Genomic DNA, 22,243 nt, shown 5'->3' on the forward strand with positions numbered 1-22,243 from the left:
ATGGAGTTTCATGGTCTTCAGATAGGTTCAAAGGTTATGTCTATAATGTAGCTTCATGGTTGACCCTGAGGACCTGCATATTTGTCCTACAAATGGAGCCGATATTGAGCTTGTTTCTCAATATAAGTACCTGGGTTGGATTGATGACAAGTTGTCCTTCATAACACAAATAAAATCTGACTAAGATGCTAAGATCCAAGATTGTTTTTAGATATTGAAATAAATCATGCCTCAGTATTGAAAATAGGAAAAAGATTGTTCAAATAACGTTTCTCCCTGTATTGGATTTTGGTGATATTGTTTACCTGCTGTTTTGAAACCCTAGGACACAGTCTACCATTCCACAGTGCGTTTTATCACAGCATGTTAGGACTCATCATTGTAGTCTGTATAAAATGTGGGATGGACCTCTCTGTCTGTAAGAAGAGAAAGCTTCTCTTTCATTTATTTCCATAGCAATCTGACAGAATCTCCCTCCATATGTAACGTCATTAATTAAGTTAAGAGTCATAAGTTATCTAAATCCGTTCTCAGGAATGGATAACACTAGAGATCCCTGCAATCTCCACAGATTTGGGAAAATCTGCATTGAGTTTTTTTGCCCCTAATTTGTGGAACAATCTGCCAAGTTCACTGCAGTTAGATGTGCTGGTGTCACTCAGGCAGTTTAATTACTGATTGACGACTTTTATGTAGTTGAATGTGATTGCATTTATTAAATATGTTTATTTTGGTTGATTGTGTTCTGAATTATATTGTTTTAAAACACATATATGTGTATGTTTTATTTAGAGGTCGACCGATTATGATCTTTCAAAGCTGATACCGATGACGATTCTTGGAGGACCAAAAAAAGCTGATACCGGTTAATCGGACGGTTTTTATATATATACTTGTAATAATGACAATTACAACAATACTGAATGGACACTTTTATTTTAACTTAACATAATACAGAAATAAAAATCAATTTAGTCTCAAATAAATAATGAAACATGTTCAATTTGGTTTACATAATGCAAAAACACAGTGCTGGAAAAGAAAGTAAAAGTGCAATATGTACCATGTAAAACATTTCATGTTTAAGTTCCTTGCTCAGAACATGAGAACATATGAAAGCTGGTGGTTCCTTTTAACATGAGTCTGCAATATTCCCAGTTAAGAAGTTTTAGGTTGTAGTTATTATAGGAATTATAGTACTATTTCTCTCTATAATATTTGGATTTCATATACCTTTGACAATTGGATGTTCTTATAGGCACTATAGTATTGCCAGCCTAATCTGGGGAGTTGATAGGCTTGAAGTCATAAACAGCGCTGTGCTTCAAGCATTGCGACGAGCTGCTGGCAAATGCAGGATGTGCTGCTTGAATGACTGCTTACGAGCCTGCTGCGGCCTACCACCACTCAGTCAGACTGCTGCGGCCTACCACCACTCAGTCAGACTGCTGCGGCCTACCACCGCCCAGTCAGACTGCTGCGGCCTACCACCACTCAGTCAGACTGCTGCGGCCTACCACCACTCAGTCAGACTGCTGCGGCCTACCACCACTCAGTCAGACTGCTGCGGCCTACCACCGCCCAGTCAGACTGCTGCGGCCTACCACCGCCCAGTCAGACTGCTGCGGCCTACCACCACTCAGTCAGACTGCTGCGGCCTACCACCGCCCAGTCAGACTGCTGCGGCCTACCACCACTCAGTCAGACTGCTGCGGCCTACCAGACCACCACAGTCAGACTGCTGCGGCCTACCACCACTCAGTCAGACTGCTGCAGTCAGACTGCTGCGGCCTACCACCACTCAGTCAGACTGCTGCAGCCTCAGAGACTGCTGCGGCCTACCACCGCCCAGTCAGACTGCACCACCGCCCAGTCAGACTGCTGCGGCCTACCACCACTCAGTCAGACTGCTGCGGCCTACCACCACCCAGTCAGACTGCTGCGGCCTACCACCGCCCAGTCAGACTGCTGCGGCCTACCACCGCCCAGTCAGACTGCTGCGGCCTACCACCACTCAGTCAGACTGCTGCGGCCTACCACCACTCAGTCAGACTGCTGCGGCCTACCACCACTCAGTCAGACTGCTGCGGCCTACCACCACTCAGTCAGACTGCTGCGGCCTACCACCACTCAGTCAGACTGCTGCGGCCTACCACCACTCAGTCAGACTGCTGCGGCCTACCACCACTCAGTCAGACTGCTGCGGCCTACCACCACTCAGTCAGACTGCTGCAGCCTACCACCACTCAGTCAGACTGCTGCGGCCTACCACCACTCAGTCAGACTGCTGCTACCACCACTCAGTCAGACTGCTGCGGCCTACCACCACTCAGTCAGACTCACCACTAGACTGCTGCAGCCTACCACCACTCAGTCAGACTGCTGCGGCCTACCACCACTCAGTCAGACTGCTGCGGCCTACCACCACTCAGTCAGACTGCTCTATCAAATATCAAATCATAGACTTAATTATAATATAATAAACACACAGAAATACGAGCCTTAGGTAATTAATATGGTCAAATCCGGAAACTATCATTTCAAAACAAACGTTTATCCTTTCAGTGAAATACGGAACCGTTCCGTATTTTATCGAATGGGTGGCATCTATAAGTCAAAATATTGCTGTTACATTGCACAACCGTCAATGTTATGTCATAATTATGTAAAATTCTGGCAAATTAATTACGGTCTTTGTTAGGAAGAAATGGTCTTCACACAGTTCCAGGCGGCCCAAACTGCTGTATATACCCTGACTCTACTCGCACAGACTGCAAGAAAAGTGACACAATTTCCTTAGTTAATATTGCCTGCTAGCATGAATTGCTTTTAACTAAATATGCAGGTTTAAAAAAAAATATACTTGTGTATTGATTTTAAGAAAGGCGTTGATGTTTATGGTTAGGTACATTGGTGCAACGACATTTCACGAATGCACTTGTTAAATCATCACCCGTTTGGCGAAGTAGGCTTTGATTCAATGATAAATTTAACAGGCACCGCATTGATTATTTGCAACGCAGGACAAGCTAGTTATACTAGTAATATCATTAACCATGTGTAGTTACCTAGTGATTATGTTAAGATTGATTGTTTTTAGTTTAATGCTAGCTAGCAACTTACCTTGGTTCCTTGCTGCACCTGTGTAACAGGTGGTCTCCCTGCCACACAGTCTCAGGAGTGCAATGTTATTGGCCATAATCGGCATCCAAAAATGCAGATTACCGAATGTTATGAAAACTTGAAATCGGCCATGCCGATTAATCGGTCGACCTCTAGTTTCATTATTCTGTTTTTATTGTAATGTATACAGGGCTTTCTTGTAAAACAGATTTTTAATCTTAGTGTGACTTCCTGTTTAAATAAAAGTTAAATAAAAATAAATAAATGGTCTTCAGATGGGTTCAGAGGTTATATCTACAGTATAATGGGGTCTGTTTTGGGTGGTGCACAAATTATAATAGGGACGCTTTTCAGTTCTTTGATAGGTAAGTTATATTTCAAATAAAACAACCTAGTCCCTTGTCTATCTCAGCTTTTTTAATGTGATACCAAATCCCCTGATTGGTGAACTCCAACAAGACATCAAACAGATCTGGGACCAGGCTATCTTCCCCATCTCTCTTCGCAGAAAGCAGACCTAGCAGTGGCTCCGTTGGCCATCACCTACGTGAGGGAGAAGGTCATCGACTTCTCCAAGCCCTTCATGACCCTGGGGATAAGTATCCTCTACCGCAAGCCCAACGGAACCAACCCGGGCGTCTTCTCCTTCCTCAACCCCCTCTCACCCGATATCTGGATGTATATTCTGCTGGCTTACTTGGGTGTCAGTTGTGTGCTGTTTGTCATAGCCAGGTAACATGCCAGCCCCTCGCTTTCACAAACCAGACAGTGACTTTTCTCTGCAACTCATGATACTAAAACCAGAATGTGGAGTTATTCTACCTCTAAAATGTAAACTCTATGCCTTAAAGGAATGCTTTTACAGTGAAGTGGGACAGTCTGACAGACTGTGTATATGCCCTTAAGCTCATGTAAAGATATCTTATGTAAAGCATTGTGGACATGCCCTGGCTCCAGACTGAGGAAAATATGAAACAATCAGTGTGAGGCCTGTCTGACCTTTGGTTATATATTGGTGTGCTCAGTGTTAGGCATTGAAAACAGTATGTTTTCTTTAGCTATTATAAGTGTAGTAGTATCTTAGTAGGCAAAACTGGTTGCAATGACATAATTATGAAGTAGTATTGTATGCTGGTTGTAAAATGATGTTTTCGAGACACCCTTTTCACAACCAGAAAAATATGTATTTAGATGGTTGTAATCTGGTTATCTGGATCCAGAAAACCAGTTCACACACAAAATATGATGTTATTGGGAAGTCCCATTACAAATGATCACCGCTGGGTAGTAGAATTCCCCTGACCGAAGCATTGCTACGTAATCCTATGTAGAAAAGTGTTAACTAACCCCAGAACTCTGGGGTGCCAGCTGTTACGAGTTCTTTGGTTTGACCCCAAGAGTTTTGTGGTTAAGGCACTTATTCCAAATGTTACTGGCATTATGATCAGCTGAGAGGAAGGCAACAACTGTCACCTAAGTTGGTTCAGAATATGCACTTATTTTATTGAAATCTTTTTCGAAAGTATGTTGGGTAAGTTTCTCTATATTTTCAATGTAGCCTTTCCATGGTCCTACGTTTACACAGTGAAATGAACCCAGATATAGCTGCAAGCATGTTTGTGTGTTTCTGCATGATGTGTGTTTGACATTGTACTTATTATAACACATCCACTTCCTTGAACTGTGTGCCAACATAATGGAAATGGAAATGGTTCGGTGAACCACGCTGCTCTCCTGGTGAATAACCTTGCCCGAAACGTGAAGACATGGTCTTAGGAGGCTTTAGCTCAGCAGGCTAAAACAGTGCAATGACGATTGCCTCTACACCATTGTGTTCATTATCAGATAACTCGTTCTATGTCTTCCATAGGGGTGTTGATGTGTAATAGCTCAAAGCCTGCTATATGCTATTTTCCCCCAGGCGTCAACTTGCTGAGCTGAGCTCTCTCATAATTGAAGTATTGATTGAAACATATTGATTGGTTGAGTCCCTTTATGTCAAGGATATTGTTTTCTTTAATCCCCTACAAATAGAACTCTAACGAATTGAAAGCTAATTGACCCACATCCAAAGGACTAAAAGGAAGGATTTTCCTACGTTCTACAACATTTTAGTTTTATTCAGTTCCTAACGAAATGTAGTTCTTTAAATGCTCTTCCTTTATTGAGAAAGAAACACAGTTGAAATTCCCTCAGACGGTGTTCACAACCATAGAACACCTACGTATTGAGTCGCGAAAAATATCTCAGAGAGCTCGGACAATGCATGGGCCACCATACACAATAAGGTCCCTGTCATTGCATGTACATATGGAGTTGTTCCTCATTCTGGCTAACACACTAGATACGCACAAATCACAGTGTTAGGCTCTTTCCTTCACACACACACACACACACACACGCACACGCACACGCACTCAAACACATTCTCTCACACACACATATACACACATGCACAGACACACACACACACCTACACACACCTCTCCTCAGATGCCCTGAGACAAGAAGGGAAACAGATCTATAAAACCGGCTAGAGTGATTGAGTCCACCAGACAGCTAATAGGAGGGTGCCTGATGAGTTCTTGTGGCTGTGGATAGGAGGAGAGAAGAGGAGAGGAAGATGGGAGGAGAGGAGGATGAGAGGAGAGGATGAGAGGAGGAGTGTGAGATGAGAGGAGAGGAGGAAGAGAGGAGAGGAAGATGGGAGGAGAGGAGGAAGAGAGGAGAGGAGAGGAGAGGAGGAGAGAAGGATGAGAGGAGAGGAGGAAGAGAGGAGAGGAGAGGAGGAGAGAAGGATGAGAGGAGAGGAGGATAAGAGGAGAGAAGGATGAGGAGAGGAGAAGGAGGAGAGGAGAGGAGGAGAGGAGGATGAGAGGTGAGGAGGAGAGAAAGATGAGAGGAGAGAGAAGGATGAGAGGAGGAGTCCTTTTGTTATTCTGTGTGGGACTCTGCATGTCCCCTGTCTGCGCTCTGTCTGTGTGTCTGTGTGTGTGCCATCTGTGTTTGTGTGTATGCCATCTGTGTGTGTGCATGTACGCGTACGTGAATGTGTATGTGTGTGTGTGTGAGTGTGCATGTGTGCATGTGTGCGCAGGGTGACACTTCTCTACTGCGGGAATCAGTGTGCAGAACACAACCCAGAGGAATACAGGAGTGGAACGCACAGCAAAACCTCTCTCACACACACACACACACAATGCGTTTCACACTGTCACACAATGTCACAAACCACATGATTCCACAGGGGACATTGAGCGGTGGTGCACGGTCGCCAGCGGTTACAAGGAGACGGAGCTCATTGACATTCTGGCCTGTCAGGCAGTCGGATGGGGCTGGCAGGAAGTTTAATGGCCCACAATTCATCATGTTTGTGGAATAAACGTCCCTTTATTACAGAGAACCATAAACACTAAGCAAAGTCATACTGATGAAATGTGGTTACAGTTTACAGTGGGATGTAGTGGTAAACACAAAGGTTGGTAAATGCACAACAACGCTAACTTTATTTTATAAATGACAATGTGTGTAAAACAGCGTTTACCCTCTGCTATATCCCTGGTGCTATTCATGGGAGAAGTATACACTGAGTGTACAAAACATTAAGAATACCTTCCTAATATTGATTTGCTCCTGCTTTGGTCCTCAGAACAGCTTCAATTCGTCAGGGCATGGACTCTACAAGGTGTTGAAAGCGTTCCACAGGGATGCTGGCCCATGATGACTCTAATATCTCCCACTAATATCTCCCACAGTTGTGTCAAGTTGGCTGGATGTCCTTTGAGTGGTGGACCATTCTTGATACACACAGAAAACTTTTGAGCGTGAAAAACCCAGCAGTTTTGCAATTCTTGACACTCAAACCGGTGCGCCTGGCACCTAATACCATATCCCATTCATAAGCACTTACACTCCCGTTCAGACGTTTGGAGTTACTTAGTAATGACCTGATTTTTGAAATAAAAGCACATTTTTCGTCCATTAAAATAACATCAAATGAATCAGGAATACAGTGTAGACATTGTTCATGTTGTAAATGACTATTGTAGCTGGAAACAGATGATTTTTTATGGAATATCTACATAGGCGTACAGAGGATTCCTGTGTTCCAATGGCACTGTTGTTAGCTAATCCAAATTTTTCATTTTAAAAGGCTCATTTATCATTAGAAAACCCTTTTGCAATTATGTTAGCACCGCTGAAAACTGTTGTTAGCTAATCCAAGTTTATCATTTTAAAAGGCTCATTTATCATTAGAAAACCATTTTGCAATTATGTTAGCACAGCTGAAAACTGTTGTTCTGATTAAAGAAGCAATAAAACTGGCCTTTTTTAGACTCGTTGAATATCTGGAGCATCAGCATTTGCGGGTTCGATTACAGGATCAAAATGGCCAGAAACAAAGACCTTTCTTCTGAAACTTGTCAGCCTATTCTTGTTCTAGGAAATTAAGGCTAATCCATGCAAGAAATTGCTAAGAAACTGAAGATTCAAAATGTGTAGAGTACTTTTGGGTGTCAGGGAAAATGTATGGAGTAAAAAGTACAGAATTTTCTTTAGGAATGTAGTGAAGTAAAAGTAACAGTTATCAAAAATATAAATTGTGAAGTACAAATACCCACAAAAAACTACTTAAGTAGTACTTTAAAGTATTTTTACTTAAACTTCACATCACTGCATATTGGATGTTGTATAGGTGATCAGACATGCCCATATTAGGCAACTCCTAATGCTAACCCAATCCCACTCGCAGGTCCTGATGCCTAAAGATAACCCAATCCCACTCTCAGGTCCTGATGCCTAATGCTAACCCAATCACACACACAGGTTCTGATGCCTAATGCTAACCCAATCACACACACAGGTCCTGATGCCTAATGCTAATCCAATCACACTCTCAGGTCCTGATGCCTAATACTAACCCAATCCCACTCTCAGGTCCTGATGCCTAATGCTAACCCAATCACACACACAGGTCCTGATGCCTAATGCTAATCCAATCACACTCTCAGGTCCTGATGCCTAATACTAACCCAATCCCACTCTCAGGTCCTGATGCCTAATGCTAACCCAATCCCACTCTCAGGTCCTGATGCCTAATGCTAACCCAATCCCACTCTCAGGTCCTGATGCCTAATGCTAACCCAATCACACACACATGTCCTGATGCCTATTGCTAACCAAATCACACTCTCAGGTCCTGATGCCTAATGCTAACCCAATCACACACACAGGTCCTAATGCCTAATGCTAACCCAATCCCACTCTCAGGTTCTGATGCCTAATGCTAACCCAATCCCACTCTCAGGTTCTGATGCCTAATGCTAACCCAATCCCACTCTCAGGTTCTGATGCCTAATGCTAACCCAATCCCACTCTCAGGTCCTGATGCCTAATGCTAACCCAATCCCACTCTCAGGTTCTGATGCCTAATGCTAACCCAATCCCACTCTCAGGTCCTGATGCCTAATACTAACCAAATCACACTCTCAGGTTCTGATGCCCAATGCTAATCCAATCGCACTGCTTATTTGATTCCACTCTCACTTAATAAGCTTTTACTGCAGTGGGCTAAATCAAGGTCACAGAGTGTTTCTTGGTAGACTTAAACAAATCTAATCTGAACCAAAAGTATACACCTCATACAGATGGTTATGGGCTTAAACAAAGAATATACATATACCATGGCAGATATAGAGTTGAAATGTATTATGTTTTGAGTTTGCATCCCAATATTACACTTCATATAAAGAACAGAACACTGAAATGTAACAAAACCGTTTGACATTGACCTGACTTTCTGCGTATAAAAAAAGTGTATTAATTATGAAATTATTAAAAGTATTAATAACATTACACCCATGAAGCCACTATGTCATCTGACTGCAGTTAAGGGCTACCATAATAAAGGAGGAATATCCCGAGGGAGGGCATGGGGGCATCAGGAAGGAAGAAGGTAGAGAGGAAGGGGGAGTCGAGGGAGAGGGGGAGTCGATGAATCTCAATGAGCTCCATAGATGATCAGGGATGGGGACGTTATCTCCAGTGACAGTGTTATTCCACTCCATCGATCGGGCCTCACAATAAACTGAAGGCATTTGAATATGTCAATATGTTGATCCAGGGGAAAGGGTAAATTATTTGTGTTTGGTCTCCAGTGGAGAATAGGAATCTAAGGCCATAGTAAAAGCTTGTAAGAGCGTCAATTTGAGTCCGAGACAAGACCAAGACAGGGGGGCGAGACCGAGTCAAGACCGAGACCAAGTCAAGACCAGGACCAGAAAAAAGCGAGTCCAATTTAAGACCATGATTGTAATTTTGTAAAATCACCAAATAATAAGAGTTCAAAATGTCCGGTATTTCTGTGTTTATATTTCAGAACAACATATAGATTCCTTAGACATTCATTATTGTGAAAAAACGCATGCTGAGGTCAAATTGAATTATTACTAACCCAAACACAGTGGGGAACAATTGGCCTTCTATGCCTTCAGAGAAGTTGTAAGGATTTATAAAATAATTATTAGAATAACAGAATAATAATGATAAAAATATTATTATTTTATTATTTTTAATGATTTTCTGATTTAATCTCTTAATTTTTTATTGGAAAGGAAAGGGTTAACACTGAAGAGAAAAAAATATCCAATCAGGATTTTTTTGGGGGGGGGTCTCTGGGGAGGTAAAGCTACAGTTGCTTGCTAAGTCAGCCATTGGCTAGGCCATCAGAAGCTAGATAAAGGCATCTGTCACTCAACATAGGTCAACATTTTGGAGTGGCAGTGGAATCAACCAATCACATTTTGACTTAATGAGTGGGACCGTTTTTACAAAAACGTATGGAAACTGCCTTCTTGAAGGCTAATAGCGAGCAGTAGTTTTCCCAAGGTCTCGCTAGCTAGCTTTTGTTGTCGGCTAGTTTGTAGCGGCTGCAACAGGTGTTATCAAAGAGGATGTTTTTGCAAATTTTTTAGCTTCTCCCTTTTCAAAGATAACTTTCAACAAGAAGTTAAGTTTCAAATGATCATCATCTGGTTTTTATTGCAGCATGCTTGCTGTTGTTAGCAATGTCTTTGAAAATAAATTATGCGTGTGAAACATTGTTGCATTTAAAGTGGAACTGACAGCATTTTAGCAAAATTAAATGTTATTAAAATCTGTGCACATATACCCCCAGAAAGATTTTTTTTTTTACATTTTGACAAGTGACCACTTAGATATAAGTGACAAGCACTACTAATATAATGGGCTTCACCATGTTTCATTGAAGTGTACTGCATAGAAGTGAAAGTTCTGCATAGCAGTGAAAGTTTAACATTATGTTTCCAAATGACATCACCAAGAGGTAAAATATATAGTGAAAACAATAGTGGTCCTAAAACGGAACCTTGAGGAACACCCGAAATGTACAGTTGATTTGTCAGAGGACAAACCATCCACAGAAACAAACTGATATCTTTCTGACAGATAAGATCTAATCCAGGCCAGACCAATTTAGGTTTCCAGTCTCTCTAAAAGAATGTGGTGATCGATGGTATCAAAAGCAGCACTAAGGTCTAGGAGCACGAGGACAGATGCAGAGCCTTGGTCTGACCCCATTAAAAGATAATTTACCACCTTCACAAGTGCAGTCTCAGTTCTATGATGGGGTCTAAAACCAGATTGAAGCGTTTTGCATACATTATTTGTCTTCAGGAAAGCAGTGAGTTTCTGAGCAACAGTTTTTTCAACAAAAAAATGCGAGGAATGGGAGACTCGATATTGGCCAATAGTTTTTTTATATTTTCTGGGCCAATGTTTGGCTTTTTCAAGAGAGGCTTTATTACTGCCACTTTTAGTGAGTTTGGTACACATCCGGTGGATAGAGAGCCGTTTATTATGTTCAACATAGAAGGGCCATGCACAGGAAGCAGCACTTTCAGTAGTTTAGTTGGAATAGGGTCCAGTATGCAGCTGGAAGGTTTAGAGGCCATGATTATTTTCATCATTGTGTCAAGAGATATAGTACTAAAACACTTGAGTGTCTCCCTTGATCCTAGGTCCTGGCAGAGTTGTGTAGACTCAGGAAAACTGAGCATTGGAGGAATACGCAGATTTAAAGAGGAGTTGAAAGCAATCCTCTCTTGGGGAATGCTGCTTTTTAGTTAGCTTTGCGACAGTATCAAAAATACATTTTACATTTTTATCCTCAATTAAGTTGGAAAAATAGGATGATTGAGCAGCAGTGAGGGCTCTTTGAAACTGCTCTTTGAAACTCTTTGAAACTGCAGGACTGTCTTACCAAGCTAGTCGGAAGACTTCCAGTTTGGTGTGGCGTCATTTCCGTTCCAATTTTCTGGAAGCTTGCTTCAGAGCTCGGGTATTTTCTGTATACCAGAGAGCTAGTTTCTCATGAAATTAGGTGGTTCATTTGTACTCTAACATCCTTGGGTAGGCGGAGGGAGTCTGGAAGGGCATCAAGGAATCTTTGTGTTGTCTGAGAATTTATAGAACGACTTGATGATCCTTGGTTAGGGTCTGAGCAGATTATTTGTTGCGATTGCAAACGTAATAAAATTGTGGTCCTATAGTCCAGGAGTATGAGAAAAAACATTAAGATCCACAACATTTATTCCATGGGAAAAAACTAGGTCCAGAGTATGACTGTGGCAGTGAGTAGGTCCGGAGACATGTTGGACAAAACCCACTGAGTCGATGATGGCTCCGAAGCCTTTTGGCTTTGGAAACCCAAAGTTGAATGAAAAAAAATTGAGCGAGGGAAAAACTAAAAAATATAAATGGTAATTAAAAAGTAAAGTTGTCAGGTAGAAAAGTAAGGTGAGCAACAAAATGCACAGCAGCACGTAAACAAGTCTGCAAGTTGTGACCGGAAAATGCCATACTTGCTCTAGCAGAGCTGGTGCGGCTGTTTACATGTTATCTAGAGCTTTGTGACTAATTATGACTTTCTTTGCCTGCGTTTACTGACACTGGTCATATTCAGCCGGTGTTGCGCGTTTGTAAATTCATCAGTTGTTCTGCACTTTGGCACACTCAGACGAGAGTGCTCTGAAATCGGAGTAAATAGCCAGAGTGAATTTGTGAATGCAGGAGATATGCTAACTGCAGAACAGTCATTTAAGTTCTTTCTAGCTAACCCAATGACGCCTGCATCTCTAGCTGTGTATAGCCACCAAAAAAACGATATGAGGGGGAAAACTCAGTCACTCACCCACTCCTCCAATGGGATGACCTGACATCCTCCAAGAAGCTAGCTGTTAGGCTCCATGTTTTTAGCTTGCTACAGTTACACTAGCCTATTAGCCACATTATGACTGACTTGTGATCATTGCCCTAGATAGTTTGATTGTGTTGACATTCCCAGCCTTAGTTACATTGTTTTTGTTTTTGTCCAGAATTTTGAGTCGCTGAATCTGAAACAGTGCATCCCCAATGGAGGAAGCAAACAATGTATCAGGCCAGCTGGGATTTACAACCTGATAGCAATATGTTTTGGACTACCAAGAAATGTATTGGTGAATTATATGAATCATGCATTGAACTGCATCCATCTATTCTGCCAAAAATAACTTAGTGTACGTCTTGGAACGTTGAGTCAAATAGAACCTATTTTTAAAACCTCTTTATAAAGTTGCTTTTGTAGCATAAACTGGGAATTTGATATTTTTGACTGATATTATGATTGTCTGTTTGTTTCATATCTGCAAAGTAGTTCAAACGCTGTCAGTTCCACTTTAAACTTTAGGTCACAGGTTACTTTGTGTGCTAAATATGAAATATTTTTTTGCAATGGGTGTAAATTTAGATTAGGAAATGCTTAGATGTACGTTTAGATTGGTTGTGTTTTTGTATTCTTATGGTTGGGACCTACTGGCTTATTATGTCAGAGTTTATAGACTGCTTATCCTTTAACATCACGCTGTGTGTGACTGCTGTCTTCCCATCGGCTCTATGCAGGGGTGTAGTGGTGCTTTAACATCACACTGTGTGTGACTGCTGTCTTTCCATCGGCTCTATGCAGGGGTGTAGTGGTGCTTTAACATCACGCTGTGTGTGACTGCTGTCTTTCCATCTGCTCTATGCAGGGGTGTAGTGGCGTTTCAACATCATGCTGTGTGTGACTGCTATCTTGCCTGGAGAAGTGGGTATCGTCCAATTTTGCCACAATGTTCCCAAACGGCCCCCCAGCAAAGGAAAGGCCCCCTGTTTTTTTTCTCCTGTAGATTATTCAGATTTTCACTCTCAAAATCACACCTTTTTTCTTTTAAAGGTTCACCACTCACAAATGTGAAGGTCTAAGTCCACAACAATGCTTAAACCACATCAATGTGATTGAGTGGGCCTGTGAGGGCCTGGCTCCCCAGTGGGTGGATCCTGGCTCCCCAGTGGGTGGGCCTGTAAGGGCCTGGCTCCCCAGTGGGTGAACCTGTGAGGGCCTGACTCCCCAGTGGGTGGACCTGTGAGGGCCTGGCTCCCCAGTGGGTGGGCCTGTGAAGGCCTGGCTCCCCAGTGGGTGGGCCTCTGTCCACCCAGGCCCATCCATGTCTACGCCCCTGATGCAAACAGCACATGATGACAATTGCACATCACAAATAGCCTACGAACCAACACTTCTGACTATTTCAATACCTGGTTTGCATACCCATTGTTGCCTTAGTTAGCATTTACTGGTAGATAAGTTGAAACATCTTTCCTACCCTACCGGATACCGATGTCATTCTTCTGTGAGCTGCTCCATGACAAAACAAGTTGAGAGCTGCACACTTACTGCCTGCAGATGAAATTATGCTGAAACTAGGCTGTGTGTGCAGGTGCATATGTGAATATATTTCACGTGCTTTGCAATTGTGTAGGCTACTTTGTGCATGATTTCTGTATTGTACTACATAATGGATAAGTCGTATACCTCCACTACACTACTTTGATATGCATAAATAGGCCTATACACTAGGTTCACCACTGAAGGCCTATACACTAGGTTCACCACCGAAGGCCTATACACAAGGTTCACCACTGAAGGCCTATACACAAGGTTCACCACTGAAGGCCTATACACTAGGTTCACCACCGAAGGCCTATACAGTAGGTTCACCACTGAAGGCCTATACACAAGGTTCACCACTGAAGGCCTATACACTAGGTTCACCACTGAAGGCCTATACACAAGGTTCACCACTGAAGGCCTATTCACTAGGTTCACCACTGAAGGCCTACATTTACATTTACATTTAAGTCATTTAGCAGACGCTCTTATCCAGAGCGACTTACAAATTGGTGCATACACCTTATGACATCCAGTGGAACAGCCACTTGCATCTAAATCTTTTAAGGGGATACACTAGGTTCACCACTGAAGGCCTATACACAAGGTTCACCACTGAAGGCCTATACACAAGGTTCACCACTGAAGGCCTATACACTAGGTTCACCACCGAAGGCCTATACAGTAGGTTCACCACTGAAGGCCTATACACTAGGTTCACCACTGAAGGCCTATACACTAGGTTCACCACTGAAGGCCTATACAGTAGGTTCACCACTGAAGGCCTATACACTAGGTTCACCACTGAAGGCCTATACACTAGGTTCACCACTGAAGGCCTATACACTAGGTTCACCACTGAAGGCCTATACAGTAGGTTCACCACTGAAGGCCTATACACTAGGTTCACCACTGAAGGCCTATACACTAGGTTCACCACTGAAGGCCTATACAGTAGGTTCACCACTGAAGGCCTATACACTAGGTTCACCACTGAAGGCCTATACACTAGGTTCACCACTGAAGGCCTATACACTAGGTTCACCACTGAAGGCCTATACACTAGGTTCACCACTGAAGGCCTATACACTAGGTTCACCACTGAAGGCCTATACACTAGGTTCACCACTGAAGGCCTATACACTAGGTTCACCACTGAAGGCCTATACACTAGGTTCACCACTGAAGGCCTATACACTAGGTTCACCACTGAAGGCCTATACACTAGGTTCACCACCGAAGGCCTATACACTAGGTTCACCACTGAAGGCCTATACAGTAGGTTCACCACTGAAGGCCTATACACTAGGTTCACCACCGAAGGCCTATACACTAGGTTCACCACTGAAGGCCTATACACTAGGTTCACCACTGAAGGCCTATTCACTAGGTTCACCACTGAAGGCCTATACACTAGGTTCACCACTGAAGGCCTATACACTAGGTTCACCACTGAAGGCCTATACACTAGGTTCACCACTGAAGGCCTATACAGTAGGTTCACCACTGAAGGCCTATACACTAGGTTCACCACTGAAGGCCTATACAGTAGGTTCACCACTGAAGGCCTATACAGTAGGTTCACCACTGAAGGCCTATACAGTAGGTTCACCACTGAAGGCCTATACACTAGGTTCACCACTGAAGGCCTATACACTAGGTTCACCACTGAAGGCCTATACACTAGGTTCACCACTGAAGGCCTATACACTAGGTTCACCACTGAAGGCCTATACACTAGGTTCACCACTGAAGGCCTATACACTAGGTTCACCACTGAAGGCCTATACACTAGGTTCACCACTGAAGGCCTATACACTAGGTTCACCACTGAAGGCCTATACACTAGGTTCACCACTGAAGGCCTATACACTAGGTTCACCACTGAAGGCCTATACAGTAGGTTCACCACTGAAGGCCTATACACTAGGTTCACCACTGAAGGCCTATACAGTAGGTTCACCACTGAAGGCCTATATAGTAGGTTCACCACTGAAGGCCTATACACAAGGTTCACCACTGAAGGCCTATACAGTAGGTTCACCACTGAAGGCCTATACACTAGGTTCACCACTGAAGGCCTATACACTAGGTTCACCACTGAAGGCCTATACACTAGGTTCACCACCGAAGGCCTATACACTAGGTTCACCACTGAATACCTATACACTAGGTTCACCACTGAAGGCCTATACACTAGGTTCACCACTGAAGGCCTATTCACTAGGTTCACCACTGAAGGCCTATACAGTAGGTTCACCACTGAAGGCCTATACACTAGGTTCACCACTGAAGGCCTATACACTAGGTTCACCACTGAAGGCCTATACACTAGGTTCACCACTGAAGGCCTATACACTAGGTTCACCACTGAAGGCCTATACACTAGGTTCACCACTGAAGGCCTATACACTAGGTTCACCACTGAAGGCCTATACACTAGGTTCACCACTGAAGGCCTATACACTAGGTTCACCACTGAAGGCCTATACACTAGGTTCACCACTGAAGGCCTATACACTAGGTTCACCACTGAAGGCCTATACACTAGGTTCACCACTGAAGGCCTATACACTAGGTTCACCACTGAAGGCCTATACACTAGGTTCACCACTGAAGGCCTATACACTAGGTTCACCACTGAAGGCCTATACACTAGGTTCACCACTGAAGGCCTATACACTAGGTTCACCACCGAAGGCCTATACACTAGGTTCACCACTGAAGGCCTATACAGTAGGTTCACCACTGAAGGCCTATACACTAGGTTCACCACTGAAGGCCTATACACTAGGTTCACCACTGAAGGCCTATACACTAGGTTCACCACTGAAGGCCTATACACTAGGTTCACCACTGAAGGCCTATACACTAGGTTCACCACTGAAGGCCTATACACTAGGTTCACCACCGAAGGCCTATACACTAGGTTCACCACTGAAGGCCTATACACTAGGTTCACCACTGAAGGCCTGCCTAAACAGTAGGTTCACCACTGAAGGCCTATACACTAGGTTCACCATTGTACTAACCTGTCACACACTGAAGGCCTATAGGTTTTCCACTGAAGGCCTATAGGTTTTCCACTGAAGGCCTATAGGTTCACCACTGAAGGCCTATACACTAGGTTCACCACTGAAGGCCTACACAGTAGGTTCACCACTGAAGGCCTATACACTAGGTTCACCATTGTACTAACCTGTCACACACTGAAGGCCTATAGGTTTTCCACTGAAGGCCTATAGGTTCACCACTGAAGGCCTATACACTAGGTTCACCACTGAAGGCCTATACAGTAGGTTCACCACTGAAGGCCTATACACTAGGTTCACCACTGAAGGCCTACACAGTAGGTTCACCACTGAAGGCCTATACACTAGGTTCACCATTGTACTAACCTGTCACACACTGAAGGCCTATAGGTTTTCCACTGAAGGCCTATAGGTTCACCACTGAAGGCCTATACAGTAGGTTCACCACTGAAGGCCTACACAGTAGGTTCACCACTGAAGGCCTATACACTAGGTTCACCATTGTACTAACCTGTCACACACTGAAGGCCTATAGGTTTTCCACTGAAGGCCTATAGGTTCACCACTGAAGGCCTATACACTAGGTTCACCACTGAAGGCCTATACACTAGGTTCACCACTGAAGGCCTATAGGTTTTCCACTGAAGGCCTATAGGTTCACCACTGAAGGCCTATAGGTTCACCACTGAAGGCCTATAGGTTCACCAATGAAGACCTATAGGTTCACCACTGAAGGTCTATAGGTTCACCACTGAAGGCCTATAGGTTCACCACTGAAGGCCTATAGGTTCACCACTGAAGGCCTATAGGTTCACCACTGAAGGCCTATAGGTTCACCAATGAAGGCCTATAGGTTCACCAATGAAGGCCTATACAGTAGGTTCACCACTGAAGGCCTACACAGTAGGTTCACCACTGAAGGCCTATACACTAGGTTCACCATTGTACTAACCTGTCACACACTGAAGGCCTATAGGTTCACCACTGAAGGTCTATAGGTTCACCACTGAAGGCCTATAGGTTCACCACTGAAGGCCTATAGGTTCACCACTGAAGGCCTATAGGTTCTCCAATGAAGGCCTGACATGAATGTTACTGACACTTTCTCTCTGTGTACATCTAAGTGCGATACGTGCTGCTTTGTTCTGGACCAACTGCAATTTACCTACAGTATGTCCTTCTTTGACCACACAACTGGGAATTAGCCCAGGTGTGACAAAACTAGGGCCTGTAGGACTTGTCTGGTCGACTGAGATGTCAAGAAGGCAGAGCAACTCCTTATCGTGGACAGACTTCTTCCCATTTTAGCAACCATTGAGTCTATATGTTTTGACCATGACAGCTTGCTATCTAGTGTGACACCCAGCAGTTTAGTCTCCTAAACTTGCTCAATAGCCACATTAATCAATAATAGCTCTAAAGGAGGTTCAGCGTTGAGCAAGTGATTTGTCACAAAAAATATGCTTTCAGTTATTTAGATATTTTGCACCAGCCTATTGCTAGTTACCTATTCTATGTTAAGTGTCTCAGTTATTTATTTTACTGTTGCAGGCAGAGGATGCAAATCCATAACACCTACGTTTTTTCAGCAATAGGTTATGATCAATGACATCAAAAGCTGCACTGAAGTCTAACAAAACAGCTTCCACAATCAAATGAATTGTCACCAAGTGCTATACAGATACCCAGCCTAAAACCCCAAACAACAAGCAATACAGATGTAGAAGCACAGGGGCTAGGAAAAACTCCCTAGAAAGGCAGGAACCTAGGAAGAAACCTAGAGAGGAACCAGACTTTGAGGGGTGGCCAGTCCTCTTCAGGCTGTGCCAGGTGGAGATTATAAGAGTACATGGCCATTAAGGCCAGTTTGTTCTTCAAGATGTTCAAACGTTCATAGACAACCAGCAGGGTCAAATAATAATCACAGAGGTTGTAGAGGGTGCAATAGGTCAGCACCTCAGGAGTAAATGGAAGTTGTCTTTTCATAGCCGAGCATTCAGAGGTCGAGACAGCAGGTGCGGTAGAGAGAGAGAGTCAAAAACAGCGGCTCCGGGACATGGTAGCACATCCAGTGAACAGGTCAGTGTTCCTTAGCCGCAGGCAGAGCAGTTGACCAGGTGGACTGGGGACAGCCAGGAGATATCAGGCCAGGTCGTCCTGAGGTATGGTCCAGGTGCTCAGGTCCTCCGGAAGACAGAGAGAATTAGAGGGAGCATACTTAAATTCACACAGGACACCAGGTAAGACAGGAGAATTATACCAGATATAACAGACTGACCCTTGCCCGCTGGCACATAGACTATTGCAGCATAGATACTGGAGGCTGAGGCAGAGAATCCCAGTGGAGACAGGGGAGGCAGAGACAGAGGCTAGGCAGAGACAGTTTCTATCAATTTCTTTCAGCCAATCATCTGTTATTTGTGTCAGTGCCGAGCATGTTGAGTGCCCTTCCCTGAAACTCTGTTGTTAGTTTGTTTTCTGGAAAATAACTTTGTATTTGATCAGACACATTTTTTACTTAACGTTTACTAAGCACTTTCTACAGGCTGATTGGTCGGCTGTTAAAAGCATTAACGTGTACTCTGCTATTCTTGGGTAGCGGAATGACCTTTGCCTCCCTCCATGTCTGAGGGCCCACACTGTACTCTAGTCTTAAATGGAAGATGTGTCAAACAGGAGTCACAATGTACTACGCTACCAACCCCCGCAATTTACCATCCAGGTTGTCGGTTCCTGAGGGTTTGGCCTTATTTATAGATTGCAAAAAAAAATATCACCTCTTCCACACCCCCATTGTGGAATTCAAAACTACAGTGCTTGTCTTTCATTATTTAATCCATTATGCATGACTATGAAGGCTCAGCATTTGTTGTTTGCATGACTTACCTAAGTTTGCTTGTCTTGTCAACAAAAAAGTTACTAAAGTGGTTGACAATATCAAAGGGTTTAGTTATGAACAAGCCATCTGCCTCAATGAAGGATGGAACCAAGATTGCTTTTTTGCCTAGAATTTCATTTAAAGTACTACAGAGCTGTTTATTATCATTCTTTCATTCTTTTTTCTTCTTCTTTTTGTTTAGTTTATTTACTTGATTTCTCAGTTGACTGTACATTTGCCAGTCTGCTGTGTTGTCAGACTTTTTTGCTATTCCCTTTGCCTCATCCCTCTCAGCCATATCGTTGTTCAATTCGTCATCTAACAGTCCGTTTCTTGATTGGTGCATACTGCTTTAGAGAAGATTTCTGCAACATTAGTAAAGATGTGATCAATACATGTGGATGATTTAGTTCATGTTTTGTTTGTAAATACCCAGGTAGGTTGACTGATACCTTGAACCAGATTGCAAGCACTGGTTACAGCTTGGAATAGGCAGCTTGATGACAACCAGTCATCAACTCTATTGATATCACATACATTATCCAACATTTCACACATACATTATAGTCCAAATACAGACTTTTAGCACTTGTTGGTCTATAGAACCCTAACCCTACAAGAATAGGCTTTAGGTGAGGTAGATGAACCTGTAGCCATATTAGATCCAAATCATCTGACATGAGATCCTCTCTCAGCCTAACAGGAATATGACTCCAGATATACAGTACATGTATCTATTTTTAGGAAATCGACCTCAAGCGATGTTCTTTTTTTTAAGTAAAGGAATGTTGTGTGTTTAACTGGATAGAGAAGAGATTGTAGAGGCCACTAATGTTATTCTGTTTGACTGAACTGTCTGTGTGTTCTCTCCAACCACAGGTTCAGCCCGTACGAGTGGTACAACCCCCATCCGTGCAACCCAGACTCGGACGTGGTGGAAAACAATTTTACACTGCTCAATAGTTTCTGGTTCGGCGTCGGGGCTCTCATGCAGCAAGGTAGTTGCCTCAGCCTGCTGGTGCTGTGGCTATCTCTGTGTCCTACTCTCTCTGGGGGCCAAGGGCCAAGGTTTTAGGCCAGGCTCCGGGGTACACACAGGGGTCTCTGGGTGTGTGCTGCTACACTCTTAGAAAAAAAAGTGCTATCGAAAACCGAAAAGCATTCCTTGACTGTTTACATAGGTGAACCCTTTTTGGTTCCAGGTAGACCCCTTTCCACAGAGGGTTCTACATGGAACCTTAAAGGTTTCTACCTGGAGCCAAAAATGGTTCTCATATGGGGACAGCCGAAGAACAATTTTGGAACAGTTTTTTCTTAATAGTGTAGGTGGAAAGAAAAAAAGAGTTATGGGGCATCTATACATGCTTTATAAAGGGCTTATAAAAGGCTTAGTTTAGCCTTAAAAGATGCAGCTCAATTAAGTATATGAAGTATATGTATATGAAGGATGGTATATGAAGGATGGGGCTAAAAACAAACGATAACTAATGTAAAATATACTGTGTACATAAAATGTACATAGTATGTGTACAAGCTGGAGGTAGAAGCCTAAGTGTTGTTGTCCATTAGTTTAGGGGAGGGGTGGTAGTGTTAGGGGAGGGGTGGTAGGTTAGGGGAAGGGTGGTAGGGTTAGGGGAGGGGTGGTAGGGTTAGGGGAGGGATGGTAGTGTTAGGGGAGGGGTGGTAGGGTTAGGGGAGGGGTGGTAGTGTTAGGGGAGGGGTGGTAGGGTTAGGGGAGGGGTGGTAGGGTTAGGGGAGGGGTGGGAGGGTTAGGGGAGGGGTGGTAGTGTTAGGGGAGGGGTGGTAGGGTTAGGGGAGGGGTGTGGTAGTGTTAGGGGAGGGGTGGTAGGGTTAGGGAGGGGTGGTAGTGTTAGGGGAGGGGTGGTAGGGTTAGGGGAGGGGTGGTAGTGTTAGGGGAGGGGTGGTAGGGTTAGGGGAGGGGTGGTAGTGTTAGGGGAGGGGTGGTAGGGTTAGGGGAGGGGTGGTAGGGTTAGGGGAGGGGTGGTAGTGTTAGGGGAGGGGTGGTAGGGTTAGGGGAGGGGTGGTAGGGTTAGGGGAGGGTAGTAGGGTTAGGGAAGGGGTGGTAGGGTTAGGGGAGGGGTGGTAGGGTTAGTGGAAAATAATAAAGGAAAATAAATAAATATAAATATAAACGTCTGAATGGAATTTGAGATTTTTGGTTCCAACCTCCATGTCTTGGGAGACGCAGCGTAGGTGAACGGAAGATCTGCGCATGTGTGGTTCCCACCGTGAAGCATGGAGGAGGAGGTGTGATGGTGTGCTTTGCTGGTGACACAGTCTGTGATTTATTTAGAATTCAAGGCACACTTAACCAGCATGGCTACTGCAGCATTCTGCAGCGATACGCCATCCCATCTGGCTTGCGTTTAGTGGGACTATCATTTGTTTTTCAACAGGACAATGACCCAAAACACACCTCCAGGCTGT

General features: G+C 43.8%; 1 protein-coding gene across 2 annotated transcripts in view; it reads left to right on the forward strand.

Moving 5' to 3' along the window:
* The window catches only part of LOC118374950 (glutamate receptor ionotropic, kainate 2-like), a 197,495-nt gene that overhangs the window by 142,284 nt on the left and 32,968 nt on the right, over nt 1–22,243 (forward strand). For both annotated transcript variants that reach the window (XM_052471297.1, XM_052471296.1), the window contains exons 13-14: nt 3,632–3,855; nt 20,675–20,793. In XM_052471297.1, the coding sequence (XP_052327257.1) occupies nt 3,632–3,855; nt 20,675–20,793 (343 nt within the window). The remainder of the gene's footprint in view (nt 1–3,631; nt 3,856–20,674; nt 20,794–22,243) is intronic.

The sequence above is a fragment of the Oncorhynchus keta genome, chromosome 19, assembly GCF_023373465.1.
Source record: "Oncorhynchus keta strain PuntledgeMale-10-30-2019 chromosome 19, Oket_V2, whole genome shotgun sequence".
In the NCBI taxonomy this organism is placed as follows: Eukaryota; Metazoa; Chordata; class Actinopteri; order Salmoniformes; family Salmonidae; genus Oncorhynchus; species Oncorhynchus keta.